This window comes from Prionailurus viverrinus, chromosome D1 (assembly GCF_022837055.1).
Source record: "Prionailurus viverrinus isolate Anna chromosome D1, UM_Priviv_1.0, whole genome shotgun sequence".
Lineage (NCBI taxonomy): Eukaryota > Metazoa > Chordata > Mammalia > Carnivora > Felidae > Prionailurus > Prionailurus viverrinus.
Window position 1 is genome coordinate 75189148 of NC_062570.1, and position 17537 is coordinate 75206684.

A 17537-nucleotide genomic window follows, 5' to 3' on the forward strand; every position below is an offset into this window, starting at 1 on the left:
CAGTGAAGCTGCAGGGAATGGCAACATAATGTGAGGGAACGGTACAGGCGGGGGATGGCTTTTCTTTGTAGGCAAACCTCTGACTGCTGTTATCCGGAACTTATGCTTCTCAAGAAGGAAACTTCAGCTGCTCCCTAAAGACTCAGAATAAGAGTAATATTTAATATGATCACAGAAAATGGATCCCCCCCCCCTCCCAAAAAAAACCCTGTGGAATAGATTTATCCATTCTTGATGCAGCACTATTCAGAGGACAGGATCTGTCTCTGGCTTACTCTCCAATGTATCTCCAGATTCTAGCACAATTCCTGGGACAAACTTATTGGGTGGATGAACCCTGAGCCCCTTCTTTGAGAACTTACTATATGCCCAGATCTAGGCTAAGCGTGAAGAGGAGTAAAAGAGGTACAGACAGTCCATTCTCTCCACCTTTTGATTTGGTTGTAAAAGATCTGCTACCAACCAGCTTCGTGACCAAAGGCAAGTTAGCCCTTCTGAGCCTGTTTCCTTCCCTTTCTTCCTTCAGAAAACAAGGATAGTAACAGTATCCACGTTATAGACTTCTTGTGGGGCTTGAATGAAGTATTTAAAGCAACAGGCATGTCTTAGACTTGCTCAGTAAGTTATCATTAATAATTCCATCAGCATAAAATATCGGCGGTCCAGATTTTGAATCATTTTTGTCAGCTGAACCCTCCTACTAGCCCTGAGTTGGTCCACTAAGTTCCATTTAGCCAATTTGTATGAAAAGCTTTCTAGGGTCGTCAAATCTTCTCTGCCTTATAAGACCTTTGTTGAATCGAGTCAGTGTTATGATGGGTCGGTGCAGTTTAATGAATGGATGAGATGTGTAAGATTGATTGCCCATCCCCTAAATGGTCCCAGATTGCCTGTACCTTTTGTTTTGTTTTTCATAGGTTTATTGGCCTCCTCTCTTCCTGACAAATTGTCCTCTCTGACTTCTTATAGTTGTCAGTTTGCCAACTGCTTGGGATAAATGCCTTCCTCTGATTTGCTTTGGCTTGGAAACTAAATAATCAGCCCCATGAAAAGTGTGAGTAAACCAAGGGCATACAGGTTTTGAACGAGCACCTGAAAAGCTGTATCTTTTATTGCAAACTTTGGGTCCTCTTTTTTTGACTTCTCAGCGATTTTCTCATTCTCCCTGTGTTCTCACTAATGAAATCATACCGCATGGACATAAAAGTTCTTGGCATATGTAGGCACTCAATAAAATCTATCAACAAGATGAAGGAGCAAGAAAACACAGGCATAATTTACTGTAGACCTAAGGGGTCTGTGCGGAAGGAAAGGATGAAGTGGGGGAGTATAGAGGGAAGTTAATTTGAGGACTTTGAGGTTAAAGTGAGGCATGCTGGAAGAGACAAATTGAGCTGTCTTAAAAGAAAGGCAAGATAGTGGGTGATGATAAAGCTGATATCATGCAAGGGTATAGAAGGGAGGAGTGGACACTCCCCTTTCCCTGCTTGTTTTCCCAGGTTGATGTGAACAAGGTATTTGTAGAGGATTCACTCATCCATCCATCCATCCATCCATCCATCCATCCATCCACCCAGCCAGCCAGCCATCCACTAAGCATCTAATGTGTTTGATTTATACCAGGTGCAGGAGACAGAAAAAAAAAAGAGGTGCTCCTTTGAGAAGCTCTCTTTGTAACTCAAGTAAAAAAAAAAAAACTAGCAAAGAGTTGATGTTGTAGTCTTGAGTCCAAAGACAAGTATGGAGGCAGGATTTCTTCTTCCTCGGTGACCTTGGTCTTTCCTCATCAGACTTTGACTAACTCGATTAGTTAGTCATTATAGAGGGTACTTTGCTTTACTTAGTCTACTGATTTAAATGTCGATCACCTCTGAAAACCTCTAAAAATGACCTCCACAGCAACATCTAGACTGGTACTTGACCAAAAGCTGGTTACCGCAGCCTAGCTGAGTTGACACACAAAACTAACCATCACAGGGCAAACTGGATCTTTTGGTCAAAGCCCTCCTCTGCAAGGTGCATTATTGCTTACAAAGCATTCATGGTCACATCTGATCCTCAGAACATCTCTGTCAGGAGGAATATAGCTTCTCTGTTTCATACGTGTGGAAATTTAGGTGCAGGGAGAAGAACGTGTAGCTGATAAATGACAGAGAGGGGATCCCAGCCTAAGCCGTTTGATTTAGTTCTGTGTTCTCGTAACTATATCACACTCCCTACAACCGGGCACATGATGTCACTCACTACCATTCCCCTGCTGGTCTTCCTTGCATGGCCTCACAGAGACTTGCAGGAATTGGCTAAGAAAATGGTTTTCAGTTTTCATTTTTCAATTCTCCCATCCAAGCACTAACCAGGCCTGACCCCGCTTAGCTTCTGAGATGAGATGAGATCGGGCGTGTTGAGGGTGGGACGGCCGCAGACCATTTTCCAGTTCTAAGTGTGGTGCTCTGGGGCACGACCCAGGTGTGTAATGCGTGTGTACACGTTTGAGTGAGCGTGAGCACAGGTGGCCTCCCACCCCTGCTGCGATTCCCTCATGGCGGCCGTCTCACAGCTGGGCCCTCTGCTCCCAGGATAGGGAGGCTCCAGCACCTTTCCTACCACCAGACCTGGGGAGTGGTAGTTGGAGCTGAGCGGTGTGTGTGCCTCGTCAGTCCCTCCTGTTCTGATGGCAGATGGCACGCCTACTTTCTGAGCTGGGATCACCTCCCACAGCTCACCCAGGGGACCAGCAGTAGAACTGGCCTTCCGTTTTGGCCTCTGTCCCAAGCTCCTGTTTTGGTGAGCTGGTGGACAGACCCTGTGTGGCTTAGTAGCATCTGTGGGCTCTGGAAAGGGCGGGCCACCCTCTTATCAGGACCAACATGGCTCCTTGCCTTCTCACCTTGGACCCTGCACCTGATGGAGCAAGCTTTGACTGGAGGATGAAATAGGAGGGACCCTAGCACCTCTCCTTGTACTCTATGTTTTGGAGCCTGGCTTCGTTTTAGGAGATGAGAGATTTTTTTTTTTTTTCCCAGTTCGAATCTTATTTGCAAATAGTGCTGGGATCCTGAGATTCCTCCTCTCCAGGGACTTACATACTCGACCACCTCATGAAAGAGAAGTGGACAGACACAGCTGAGCACAAACCTCTCTGATTTCACAGTGGCCCTGAGGGAAGACGGAAGATGAATGAAGACGTTTCTGAAGAAGGCTCACGGGGGGGGGGGGGGGGGGGGGGGTAGGACGCACTGCCTTCTAGTTTCTGAAGTCCTGACTGTTTGCTGGGCAGGAAGCCTCGTTCTGCGTGTCCAAGAGAACAGAAATGGACCTTGGCATGGAGGCAGGCTTCAGGTCCGTGCTGGCAAGAACTTGTTCCCCCAGTCAGAGCTCTACAAGAAGAACGAAGCATTGCATGGGAGATTGTGAGCCCTCTCACCACCCAGCCGCTCCCCCTGCCCCCCAGAGGTGTTCATAGGCTGGACAGCTCCCCGTTGGGAAGCTGCCCCCAGGATTTCTGGATTTAGTGGAAGACTGACCTAGGTGACCTCATACGTCGACTCAGGTTCTCCAGCGATGCAGGTCTTCCTTAAAGTGTCAGGTCCAGGAGAAGAAGGACACCAGTAGGCAGGACCGGATGATTCTCTCTACCCAGCCTTCCTCAACTCTCTCCGGGCCCACCTTCTGAGTAGCAGCAGCTCCAGAGAGGCCCATGCCTCTCTCTTCGGTCCCCTAGCCTGGGAAAGGGCTCGGGACCCTGCAAGGGGACCGGGATGGCGAGGTCGCCCATTGGCTGCGCGGCGCCATGTGAACGTTGTTGGTTGGTTGGCGGGAGGGAGGAGGAGGCGGTTTCCCGGGTAACGGAGGGGAAGGAGCGGCGGCAGCGGCGGCGGCCCCGGCTGAGGAGCGCTGGCCGGAGCGCGGTGCGAGACCGGCTGGAGGCTGCGGCTCCGCGAAGCCGCGTGGGCGCAGGTAGGAGCTCGCCGCGCCGCCTCCCAGGGCAGGGCTGGGCCGGGCTGCCCCGCGCCACGAGCGGCCGGGGGAAAGTTTGCAGTGCGACGGGACGAGCAGGGAGGAGAGGACTTGGGGATGCTCTGTGCTGGGCTCCGGGGCCGGGCAGGGCGGGGACTGCCGGTGGGGAGTGGGCTGGCCCCGCACCGACCCGCGCAGGGGCCACACCTGCGCTTGGGGACCCTGGCGGAGGGTCGGGGCCTCCTCAGCCGGCGCGGCCGCAGCACAGAGACCCCGCGGGCGGGCGCTCAGCCACCCGTGCACGCCGACGGCCGGCGGGCCCTTGTTCAGAAACGTGCTGGGAAAGTGTTCCCCGGCAGATGCGGGCTGGGGCGCGCGGCGCCGGGCTGCGAGGCGGTGCTGGAGCTCCGCGGCGCACTTTCCCCGCCTCGGCGGCGCGGCACACGCCCCCAGCCGGAGTGGGTGTGCGTCCCTCCGGGTGTGCGTGCCCGAGGCTGGGTGGATCTCCGTGTGCGTGTTCCCGTGTTTCCGGGTGTCTGGTGTCTGCGTGCCTCTGTGCGTTCCCCTCTGCTTGACTGTATCTCTGGGTGTATCCTCACGTCTGGGTCCCTCTGTTTGCTGTTGGCGTGGGTGTCTGTGAACGCCCTCTCCGAGTGCTTGTGTCTGATTATCTCTGCCGCTCCTTCTGTCGGCATGTCTGTGTATTTTCGGTTTTTGTGTGCGTGTGTTTCCTCTCTGTATGCTTGTCTTGTGTACCTATGAGTGTGTGGGTGTGCGCGCGCGCGTGTTTTCTGTCTGTGCCTCCGTTTTCTAGCCACCTCGCTCTGGTACCTGTTTGCGTGTGACCCTCTCTGGGTGGGTGTGCATCCTGGTGTGTGATCTCAGCTTCTGTAGGTATCTGGGTGTGTGTGTGTGCCTCTAAGTCTACGTGTGTGTATGTCTGGATCTCTGTGAGCGTCTACTACGCCTGTGTCCGTGTGTGGCTGAGTCTCTTCCCTGTGTCCATATCCGTGTGTGTGTGTGTGTGTGTGTGTGTGTGTGTGTGTGTGTGTGTGTGTGTAGGTGGATCCGAGCCGGGGGCAGCGAGGCCGGGCCTCTCCTTTCCCCGGCGTTCTCTCTCCCACGCTGGGGGTAGCCGCAGGCCGAGGGGCGAGGGCGCGGGCGGGGAGGGGGCGCCCGAGCGCCGGGAGCCGCGGCGCCTCCCGGGTGTGCGCTCCGCTGAGCCGGCTCCTTTCTTGCGGGCAAAGGGACCCCGGTGGCGGCAGAGGCAGCCCGCGCGGCCCAGCTGGGGCCCTAGTGACTTATTTTTGTGTGTGATCCTTTCTTTTCTTCAGGGAAGAGGCGGGAGCACGCTCCGCTCGCTTGCCGGGCGCAAATAAAGGCGGGGGTTGGTGGCTGGGTCAGCCCTCCTCGCCGGCTTAGCAGTAGCGGCCGGCTCGGCCGACTCCCTTCGGGAGAGAAAAACAAAAAAGAAAAAAACAAACAAAAAAACCCACCCCAATTAAAAACCCAGCCTGGAAACCACCCTGGTTCCTCGGCTCTCTTTCTTACATCTTATGTAACTTATTTATTGATTGATTAATGAAAGCCTATGTTTCCAAGAAGCTCCTCGTTTCCCCTATTGGCACTGAAGACTAATTAAAAATGCTGTGTTGGTGATGAGTGTTAATTAGACCATTGGAAAGACGGATGCACCCTTGTTTCAGAAACTGAACTACAGTTATAAGATGAAACAGGTCAGGCTTCCCTTTCTCGCCACCGCCGAAAACCCCCCTCTCCCAACATTTAATCCAGGTTTAAAACCAGTTTTCCCAGTCTCCAGCCACCTGGGAGAGGGAGGTTTGGTGGGGCTAGAGAGGGAGAGAGAGGCGAGAAAGCCAAGGGGGCTTTGCCCAGTTTTAAAAACTCTGGAGAATTTAAGGGTGTTTTACGAAACCATATAAAATGGGCTCACAATTCTAACGCAGAGGCGGAAGGAAGGAAGGAGTGCCTTCTACCTGGGCGGGCCTGGCCTGTGGCTTGTCTAGCACCTGGAATCCCAAATTGGCATTTATCAAGGGATAGAGTTTCATTGCAGGAAGGAACCTCAGTGGGCCTCTTGGAAGGATGCCTCTATATCTGAGAGTAGATCCTTTCCCGGACCCCCATATTTGGGACTGTACCTCCAAACAGAGTCTTAAATTTTTTCCCCCCTCGGGGATTGCCCAGAAAGCAGGAAGGATTTGAGCCGCTGTGGAATGGGAAGTTGAAGCTTTTTTGGAGACTGTGTTTGGTCCAGGCCAGAGAAAGCCCTGACAATGTGTTCAGGATGTCTTCAATATGACTAGATTTATCTTCTGGACTTTAAGGGGGAGGCGGGGACTTGCCCTAAATATCCCATCCCCCATCTGATGGTGCAATTGGGTCCAGACTCCTCCTCCTTCCTCCTTCCCTTACAGCTGCTCCTGGCTGACTTATGGCACAGAGAGAAGCTAGTGACATGTTGCTGCATTGAGGGATCATTCCAGCAAATGTGTTGCTTGTTCAACAATCCATTAAATGTTCTCTTAGTCCTACCTTTCAGGTTTTTGTTTTTGTTTTAAGTGTGTTTAAACTTTCTGAGATTTCTCTGGGCAGTGAGAAACCAGAGATTTTACATCAGGACTTGCTCCAGGGAAGCCCTCCCTCCTGAATCGGGAAACAGATTGGATACAACAGCTAGCTGACAGCAGCATCTCTGCTGTCCCCTTTCTTGGGTACCCCGTACCCTCCACCCCTCCACCACCATCCCCAGCACCAGGACAGCAATGGCCCCAGAACTGGTGGAGACTGGCTCCCAGAAAACAACAAAAGGCTCCCAGGAGGGGTTGAACACCCTCTCACTCCCCGCTGATGGGGAGGGATTTCTGTGGTGAGAACGTCTGTCCCCATGTGCACTTGGGGCGTGTGCGCCGGCTGGCCTGATGGGATGTGACAGGGTCTCACCCGGGAGAGAGAGAGCTGGGGCCGGGTGCAGAGTGAAGGAGCCCAGCGCTGTGAATGAAACAGTTCCTCTGGAGAAGCCCCTTCCAAGTAGGAGGCCCTTTGGCACCTGTCTTTTTAAAAAAATTATTGTTATTCGTCACGAGGAGAGCCAGGAGCTGTAAAAAGTGTGGACTCTGGATTCAGGCTGCTTGTGAAAAGCCAAGTAACAGTGATCCTGCCAAAGAGGCCCGGATATGAGCAAGGACTGTGAGGTCAGATCTGGGTTCAAATTTCAGCCCTGCAACCTACTGTGTGGCTTTAGTTAACTTACTTGACCTTCCTTATCCGTTGTGTTATTTCTAACACAGAGCTAAGAACCCCTCACTGAGGCAAGAGAGCTGGCAACAAGCCCTTGATAGAGATAAACTGAATGAATGAATGTGTAAATCAGTAGACGGTGCCTGCCCTGTGACAAGCATTCAATACATGCTAGCGGTGAACATTTCACCTGCCCTTTGTCGGCAGGTGATCCGTCTTCCCACTCTTGCGTGCGATCATCAGCCCCGCTTTACAGATGAGAACACTGAGGCTCAGAGCGGTTAAGTTACTTGCTTAAGTAACTTGCTTAAGAGTTCACTTGCGGAGATTCAGACCTACATCTGCCTGAGCCTCCTAGTTTGAGGTCTCAGTGTAGATTCAGAAAAGGGTACTTTTGCCGGAATGTATTTGCCTTGCGACCTGGAATGAAAAAGCACGGATCTGAGGTTTCACCTTTGCCGGGGATCCCTCGAGGGCGCTTTGGAGGTAGTGGTGGTGGGCAACCAGAGGGTGCCTCCTTCTCTGTGGAAGCTGAGCTGTCTCCTGGGCTAGCAGAGGGCCTCACCCGTGCTGCCTTTAATGTCAGCCACCCTTGGCTAAAGGAGGTGCCCCTCCTCTGGACATTTCGTTCTCATCGATTCCTGCCAAATTCAGAGCATTTGTGACTTGGGAATTCACTTGCCAAAATCTGTTCTGGTGGAGTGTCTTTTGTGGTTTAGGACAAGCCTTCAACCTTTCTGCCACTTCTCTCCCCTCCCCGAGAGAGGAGCATTTCCCCTCTTCCTCCTCACGAGCCCTTTGTGGCTGAGTCTCTTGTCCCCCTTTTAACCTGCTTTGGCATTGAGCCGTGCGGAAGCCCTTTGTGATAGGGGATGGCGCCGGCCTCATTCCAAAGTAGCCACCGGTCAGGACAGCTGCAAGGGATGGTCTGAGGGCTTCTGTCTCGTGCCCACTGCGGCCGGATCTGCCCACAGCTCTCCCGGAGGCTGGCGCGGCCTGAATTGTAGAATGGCCAGCGAGTTGATTAGAAACGCTGGCAAGAAACTCATGCCTTGCAGGGAAGGGCTTTCCCCCCTTTTTTCTTTCTTCCCTGGTACTGCTGGTGCGATGTATGGGAAGAGGCATTCATAATTATGCGTTGGTGCCTCTTCATGGGAATTCTCAAATACGTTCCCACCTCTGGGATGCGCCCGAGGAAGGGCACACCCCGTGCGAAACGTGTTCCTGGGTGGGGAGGTCCCTCCCCTCTCCTCCCTCCCTGTCCCTTCAAGCTTCTGTGACGTCAGCCGGGAGGTGACTGGGTGCCTGCTCTGCCTGCAGGTTCCAAGGCGGGGAACGCAGCAGCTCGGTAGCACAGTCGCCTTTCAGCCCTCAGCTGATCGAGGCTGCTCTTTTTCGCCTCCCCGGCGACCCTGGCATCCCGCCGGCCACACGCCGCCTCCGCAGCTGTAACCGAGGGGGAAATGGTGATGGCTTTTTGCTTCACAGACCCCTGCTTCCCTGGCTCATCCTACCTGGGTGCCTTATTCCTGTGGTGGTGATGGTGACGCACGCCCCGCCCCGGGTTTGAAAGATAAGCCATTTCAGGCTCTGGTGCGCCGATTTCAAGAACAGGGTCCTCTGTGTGCCTCTCACCAGGAGGAGTGGGGGACCCCATGAGGCCCCCCGGTTGCTCGTCCATGGATGTGCTGGGGGTGCTGAGGGGCTCGGAGCAAGACCGCCGGCTATTGCTTGGTTGGGGCTCCAGATGGTGGGCAAGACAGCTCACACCTGAGTTCTTCCACGGAAGACAAATCTGTTGAACGTTGTCTCCTCAGGTATGGGTCTGACTCCATGAAGAAAGACGACAGCCCGGGAGGGGAGCAGCCTCTGTGATGAACGCTCGCAGGAACTGTGAGGGGCGGCTTTTCGAGCAGCGTCGGCGGTGATTTATGGGAGTCGGGGGCTGCCGGAGAGGGATGTGGATGCTATCAGCGCGGTGGATTAAATGCCCATTTACATCGTTACTGACATATAAATTATCGGTGCCAAGGAGACAGTGAGGGAAAGGATTTCAGGGGCAGTAATGTGGCACGTGCCCCAGGACATGGACTCGTCTTTGCCCAGATCTGTCCCCTGGGCTCTCAGGAAGCCGGTCTCGGAACTGAAGTAAAGCCCCAATTCCCAGCTCGCACCATGCCAGCAGCAGCCGCCCTCATTGCTGAGGCAGTGATGGCGAGTGAGGTCCCCGAGTGGGTTTTAAGAAGTCGGGAAGACCTTTGAAGAGGGTCGCGTGCGTTTCCTCGGCTGGAGAGGGCCGTGTCCGGCCGCGTGCATGCGCCCCTTTTGCCTGGGATATTTTCCTCCTCCGTGGATTTGGAAGCCTCGCTGAAGGAGAGAGGGATTTTGTTCCTGGGAAATGGAACCGGTTTCTGAGGCCAGCCAACAGCAGAAGAGAAAGCTGGTCACCCACGGACTGGAAGATCAAAAGAGGGTGAGTGGGTAGAACTCCCGTCTCTTGGCTTGTGGTGCTGGAATTGCTAAGCTCGATGCAGAGAACCCAGGTGGTGGTCAGAACCTTGTGTCCTCGTTATGCTTGCTTGTCTTTCTCGGGTGAAGCAGGCGGGGTGGGGGCTCCTGATTTGCTAGGTCCTAGTGCTGGGCTTGAAGTGCGCGAGGGGACAGAGGAAGAAGGGGGAGAAAACCGCATTTCGCCCGCAAGCCAGAAAGTCAAAGATTTATAAGCTGTTGCTCTAGGACTTAACAAAAAGTGGTGTGCTCTCGAAGTCGAATATGAGCTTGTTTGCACGGAAGCCCCCTTTGGGATTCACACACTCTTAGCACCTTTTGGAAATGGCGCTCCTGACAGCAGTGGTTTCGTTTGAGTTATGCTCCGCGTGGTCTGCTGGCTCTTGTGTTTACGGATCAAAAACATATCCTACTCCAGGCTTTGGCCCCATCTATGAGAATGTCACAGCCATTTAAAAAGGCCTGTTGAGTGTGGGTCATTTGCTGTCATCGGTCTGAAAGCTGCAGTCACCCAGGACCCGTGTCTACCGGTTAAAGTTCAAGTTGCCTTTAAAAGCCAGACACATTCAGGAGTAGCACTGAGTGGCTGGTTGTCTCGAAAGAAAGCCAAAGCTGTGTCTCCTCACTCCCAGGGGAACTGCGAGGACCAGGCGATGGCAAGGGTTAAATGCAGCTCAAGCAGAGCCAGAGTCCGTGTTAATCTGAAAATAATTTCCGATATTTCCTTTGAAATGTTGTGGATGTCAGAAAAACTTCTGGTGATCTCTTGGTGTGGAGTGGAGTATTCCTCTCCTGTTTCCCAAAGACCATTTCTTCCTGGAGAAAAACAAGTGGAGGCGAAAATTAGCCTTACAACTTTTGCCTGTAATTTAGATGGCTGTGTGTGTGTGTGTGTGTGCGCGCGTGTGTGCGCGCGCACGCGCGTGGAAAGGATTTTGGATGGGGTTTCGCTCTGACTTTCAAAGGATAAAAGTCAACGGAAACAAATTACATTTTATAACCATAGATACTGACTCCATTCCTAAAGAAAAATACTCCATTCCTGAAACTACACTTACCATTAATGCAGGAAGAATGCCCACTATCTTAGGCGCCTAGATAAGTAAATTTGTTTTGTGGTGTTTGACTTACTCAGTGTATAACCTGCTGGGTCTGTCTGCTCCTATTTCTGCAGGAGCTTTCTGAGAGACTGGAGGACAATCGGTAATTGTTGTGAACAGAACCTGAGATTGACTGCATTTTACGAAGGGTTAGCCAAGTTTGGTATCCAGACACTTAGCGGAGGAACATTTGGGACCTCTGACACTGTAGAAAATTTTAATTGGGCTGGTACACCGAGATAATATGCAATTATGACGGCCTCTCCTTGGCTAGGTGCGGATGTCTGCGTTTCCCATCTGTGTTCTTGGCTCTGGCTGTGTTGGGTCCACATGTACTATGGAGCCTCTGCAAGTAGAATATAACCCCAAGTGAGGCTCTGCAGCAGCTGGGGCAACATCAATTGGTCATGCTCAGCTGACATTCATTTTAACTTGAACTCTAGCCGTCATGGCGATTATTAAATTTATAATGATATATGTAAGATCCATTTTAATGACTCTCTACGCTTGAGTGAGCTCTCACTTGCGCTGGCAAAATAAGGCTTACTAGAGTATTACATTTCATCTCCTACTGACTTTTCCAGGCTGTGGTTGAAACTTTGCTGAGGAGGAGTGAGATTGTTTTTCCCGATAGGCATCGGGATCCCGTTCTGTCTTGCTCAAGTACAGTTTTGCTCGAGTACAGTTTCTGGGCTTCTAGAAATACTGCCACCGCGGCAGCTTCTGTTGGTGGCGGCGGCAGCTTCTGTTGGTGTGTGCATGTGTGTGTTTGTGGGTAAACACACACCCCATTTGCGTCAAGTGTGAAGCTAAACAAGCCTCCCGGCGTGCAGCCTGGAATGTCTTGTCCACGGAGCTGAAAGGCGACTCTGCAGCGTTTTGGCTCAGATATCTCGGGTGAGCTGAAAACTCTCTTCAGGGGGGATTGGCTCAGAATCCAACAAAGGCACAATCAAGGCATCTGCCTGGGAGCTGGGAAGTCTCCACCAGCATGCTTAAGTTACCAGGCGTTCATTGGCACCTGATCCTTGTGGCATTGCTGTCAGTTTGTGTGTGTGCGTGCATGTGTGCATGTGTGCATGTGTGTGTGCTCGTGCATGCATGTGGGTGCACGTATGTGTGTGTGCATGCATGTAAGTGTGCGTGTGTGCACATATGTGTGCGTGTTGTGCACGTGTATGTGTGTAGGACCGTGGTGGGGAGCTAGGGGGACAAGGCAGAGGGAGGGCGATTAGCTTCAATTTTGATATATTTCCTATTGTCCTGAGCAGCACAAGTCACTTTCTCTAGGGTTTGGTTGGTTTCATGCAACTCAGTGTAGCTTGGCCCTTGTTTGGGGTTTCATATAGATGGAGTGGCTAGTTTTGGGCTCCTCTTGGTGGTATTTGCCTGTGCTTTCTGTATAAAGAGCGCCATGAGCTGCTGACCCCAGAAAGCTGGGTTCAGATGCCCAATGTGCTGCTGCATGCTAGCTGTGCAACCCTGGGAAAGCTATTTAACCTCTCTGATGTTTAGATTCTACATTTTTTTTAAAATTTTTTTTTCAACATTTATTTATTTTTGGGACAGAGAGAGACAGAGCATGAACCGGGGAGGGGCAGAGAGAGAGGGAGACACAGAATCGGAAACAGGCTCCAGGCTCACGGACCGCGAGATCGTGACCTGGCTGAAGTCGGACGCTCAACCGACTGCGCCACCCAGGCGCCCCTAGATTCTACATTTTTAACAGAGGATGGTAGTATTTAATTGCAGGGTTGTTAAGATTAAATGAAATAAAGCTGGTAAGGAATTTGGCACTTGGTAATTATTTAAGTACTGTTCTGTATATCCTTGGGACAGTTTGCAATGCGGGAGTCTTTTTTTGTTCTTAGAGGGTTGCATGTGATTTTGTCTTAAATCTTAAAAAAGAAACCCTCAAGTAATACATCCTCATTACACATTCAAACATTACAGAAGAATACAGAGTGAAAATTCCTCTTCTCTCTAATTCTATCCAGCACTGACCGCTATTAACAGTTTGATATATACCACTCCTGACTATGTTAGTTTGTGTTGCTTAATAAAAATGGAATCGCATTGTACATATTTTTAAGAAACTTGCTTTTTCACTTAATATAGTGTGCATCTCTGTCTGAGTCACTACATACACACCTTCCCGTGCCTTTTAATTACTAAATAGAGTTCCATTGTAGGATGTGCTGATGTTTATTTGAATAATCCCTCGGAGATGTACATTTAGAATGTTTCCAGGTTTTTGTTTTTGCTCTCTGATTTTTTTTTTGGCACTGCAAAATTCCTTCATTCATTTTTTTCAACAAGTATTTATAATAAGTGCCTTCCATGTGCCAAGCACCATCTAGGAGCTAGGGATAAACTAGATACACAAGGTCTCTGTCCTGAAGCTTACATTTTAGACCAGCGCTGTCCCGTATAACTTTCTGCAGCGATGGAAATGTTCTATTTCTGCACCATACAATGTAGTAGCCCCTAGCCATAGCTGGCCACGGAGCAATGGAGATGTGGCTAGTGTGACCGAGGACCTTAATTTTAAATCTCATTTAGTTTATTTAAACTGAAATAAACACATGTGACTAGCGGCTACTGTGTTGGGGGCGTGCCTCTCCGAACAGTAAGCGGCTGGCAAGTTGACTACATCATTTATTTGTGGACAATGGTTCATGCTCTAAAGAAAACAAATAGGGCATAGTGGTGTAATGGGTGAGGGAGGGGTGGATTTCATATTTATAATCAGTTTTCACTTCCTTTTTAATAGAGGGGTGACTTACATCGGTAAAGTGCATGCTTCTTAAGTTTACAGCTCGGTGAATTTTTATACCTCTCATACATCTGTGTAGCTACCATACAGATCAAGACACAGACAATTCTTTGCTCCCAAGAGGGTGTGACTTAGTGGAGTGGAGGGGATGCCTCCCTGAGGAAGTGCTTGTGACTGGAGACCTCACTGATAAGAAGGAGCTGGCCATGGGACAATCAGATGGCTGATTTTAGATGTGCACGTGCCCACTCTCATCATGCCACTTAGATGGGTTCCATTCAGAACTTCCCCTCGGGGGACTCCTCTTGGCATCACTCTGGGCAGTAGGTCCCGTGCATTCCCCAGCACTTGTCAAATTTAAATTCTGTGCTGAAGTCAGGAAAAACCCAGAGAGGCACAGGGCTGCAAATTGCTACGGACAGGAATTCAGTGAGGTAAGTATTGTTCAGTGCGGTAAGAACCCACTTACCTCGCATAGATGGGAGAAGTAAAATTTCCCTGACAGACACCTATTGATCAGTCAGGGGAATGACTCTTTGATTGATTTTTCTCTACTCCTCCTTAGAAGTTTGTCCTTCACAGATGGAGCTTTCCCACAGAGGATGAACACTGTAAAATAAGAATTGTTCAGGGGTTCTTAAGATACTTGATGACTGAGTGGTGACAAAGATGGCTTAGTGTGAATTCTCCTGGCTGTCAGCTTCTCAGCATGAAAGCATCCTGGAGACAGTGTTTTAAAAAATGACTTTGGAGAGGGTGAACTCGGGCTTAGTGTAATTAAAATCTCCAAGGTTGGCTGAACTGCTCTGGATTGCCAAATCCTGCCCTGCAGAGGGGAATATATTATCCTACTGCCCTATCAGGTTCTCCTCTTCGTTTTTATTAACGGCGTCCCCAACTTCCCTGTCACCTGTGGTTGCACTCAGAATCATCTTTTGCCTTTTGCCCTGCCCCTCCCCGCACCGCCCCCCCACCCTGCCCCACAGCCAAGTTCACTACTTTTCCACACAGTCATCAGGGACACTTGCTCTTAAGCCACCATGTATCTGGGGGCTCTTTTTCCTCTTTCTGATCTCGCTACCGAGTTTCAGATTGGAGAATTCTTGCCTGGTTGGTAGCATAGTCTCCTGGCTTCTCCTGGAGAAGTCTCCATTTCTTCTTTGGTCCATCCTCCGCTCCTGGCCAGATTAGTCTTCCTGGAATCCAGCTATTATATCCTAGTTAATGATTTCCCCACCGTTTCCTCCGAAGAAGACACTCTCCTCCGCTCCTGGCACTTTACGCTGTGGCCAACTTCTGGCGTGTAATGGGTAAAAGTTTGACTCTCATTGGAGTCTTGTTGACCTCAGCTTCAAGCCTGGAGAAGTTTTGTAACCTCCCTGAGCTTTGCTCCTAGTGGTATTTACTCATAGGTTGTAAGGTGCTTCGCACCGTGCCTGGCACGTAGTAAGTAATCGGTAAGAGGGGACTGCTGTGACCGTCATAGTCGCCCAGTGTCTCTTACTCAGTCCTCTTGCCAGACTCTGACTGCTCTTCTGTGAACAACCTGCCCATTTCCTCCTACTCCTGAGACTTTGCTTATGCGTTGTGTCCCCCTGGACGGCGCCCCCTCGAGGCCCCTCATCCATCCTCTGTGAAGAATGGATCCTCCTTAGAGAGCCTGGGTGGCTCAGTCACTTAAGCGTCCGCCTCTTGATTTTGGCTCAGGTCATGATCTCACGGTTCGGTTTGTGGGTTCGAGCCCTGCGTCGGGCTCTCCACTGACAGCATGGAGGCTGCTTGGGATTCTCTCTCTCTCTCTCTCTCTCTCTCTCTCTCTCTCTCTCTCTCTGCCCATCTCTGCTCACACACTTGCTCTCTCTCAAAATAAATAGACTTAAAAAATATTAAAAAAAAAAAGAGTGGATCCTCCCCATGTTCCTATACCTCACTCAAGTGCTGCCAGAGTTAACAGTTCACCCCATTTTCTTCGCGGCCCAGATGCTTTTACACATGTCACACCCCTGCCCCAGATTATCGACTCACTGGAGAAGGGAACAGCTTCATCCATCTCTCCATCCCCTGGCAGACAGTAGGCCCCCCAAAACATTGGTTGAACATGGTTGCTTTGAGATTCCTCTTTTCCTGTGGTCCTAAAGCTGGATCTGCTCTTTCAAAGTGGCTGGCTTAGTATGTCCACTCGTATAGAAAGAAGAGGGAGAAATCGGATTCAAGGAGATGGTTAGGAGTTCTGTGCGGTGATTGATATGTTTGATTAAAAGAGGACAGATTGGTTGGGTCTGGTGAGTGGAATAGAAGAAAGGGGTAGAGTGAAGGAACGTTTTGAAGGAAGAAGCAGGAGAGTTGGGGTTCATGGCTAGACTGGTCACCAGACCGACAGAGGCAGGGCGGGGGGTGAATCTAAGATGTTGCTAAGCTTTGGCACTTCGGTGGCTGGAGGGAGCTTGGAGGGGGTTTGACGTCATGACATCTTCTGATTGTTTGTCTCCACAGAAGGGCTCTTGACTCGGTTTGCACCAGCAGGCTCAAGCAGGTGTCGTGTATTTTCAGACAAAGAAGGAAATCAAGACACACGTAGTTAAAGGTCATTTCCCAAGCACACGTGATTAAACTCGGTGAATTTTTCAAAAAGGATTGAGAAATTAGATGAATAGGCTCAGGAGAGGGAAAGGATCCCATTGAACAATCGCTGGGTACTGCAGAGTGTAGTAGACACCCCTTTTGTTTTCTCTCGCTTAGATCTTGATGTAGATATTATTAACCCATTTTACAGATACAAAAGCTGCGATGAAGGGGCTCTCCAAGCCCCTTGACTGTAGCACCTCACTGTCATTTTACCTTGCCATTAGGGTTATATCTCTACACTTTTTAAAACCAGATTTTGCTTTGAAAATCGTTTCTTCCAACTTCGTTGCAGTCATACGTATGTATATACATGGGTGCATACACACACGCGCACACACACACACACACGCACACATATATATATACTCCATAGCAGGATTGGCTTTGTGACACCTTACAGGTGTTTGCTCGTTTGGGAACTATGTCCATATTATTCATCACATCAGCACTACAAGCCACCCCACCCTCCCCAAGGTCGGTCAAAGGCTGTAATGAGGCTGAGCAGCATTAGAAGAATTCTCCTCTGCCCTAGTGATCTGAACTCTGAGGTGCTGCCAGCGTGGGCAGGGCTGTGGACACATGGATGCTCACGCATCCGGTGAGGATGCAGGGCCTGGAGCTCTTTCCAGATGAGCTGAAATGCTTAGTCTTCAGCCTGGGCTGCTGTGCCTTTGGAGCCCGAGGTAGCAGCAGTTACAAGTTGATCTGCCTCCTGACAGCTCCCTCCCGGAAGGCCTGCCTGTCTTCCTGGCATCAGTGGAGGGGGTGGTAACCAAGTGCTCCACGGATGGACACCCAAGACCTACCACAGCGGATTTCACGTGTCATTGAAGAAGGATGGAAAAAGACGGTAGCCAGACATAACTCGGTTCAGTAAGTTTTGGGGCCCTATTCAGGTATAGGAGGAGAGGGGACAGCAAAGGGGTCAGGCCAACGCCCTGCCTTCATTTCAAAGGAGAGAATGTGACACAATACGAGATCAGTCTCATTCATTCATTCATTCATTCATCCATCCCACGTGTGTTATTTACTATTTATTGAGTACCTACTATGTCCCAAGTCAGCCATAGCATGGAGCCCTGGAGTCATAATGATGAGCTTAGATACTGTCCCCAATCTCTTAGCACTTTCAGTATCCTGGAGGAGTCAGTTCAACCAGCAGTGACATTTGGGACGTCTGGTTTGAAGAGGTCAGGGGAGGCTTCCCTAGTGAGAAGCAGACTGGAGGAAGGACTACATAAGCAGGTCCCATGGTGGACTGAGTTGTGTCACCCCCAAGTTCATAGGTGAAGCCCTAACCCCGCCATGTG

The 17537-nt window shown here is 50.6% G+C and overlaps 1 protein-coding gene across 1 annotated transcript in view; it reads left to right on the forward strand.

Annotated features, from left to right (window-relative positions):
* The first annotated feature begins 3890 nt into the window (after nt 1-3890).
* The window catches only part of NAV2 (neuron navigator 2), a 741507-nt gene continuing 727860 nt past the window's right edge, over nt 3891-17537 (forward strand). Inside the window, exons 1-2 of the mRNA XM_047878314.1 lie at nt 3891-3957; nt 9036-9691. Coding sequence (XP_047734270.1) covers nt 9617-9691 — 75 coding nt within the window. The 5' untranslated portion in view covers nt 3891-3957; nt 9036-9616. The remainder of the gene's footprint in view (nt 3958-9035; nt 9692-17537) is intronic.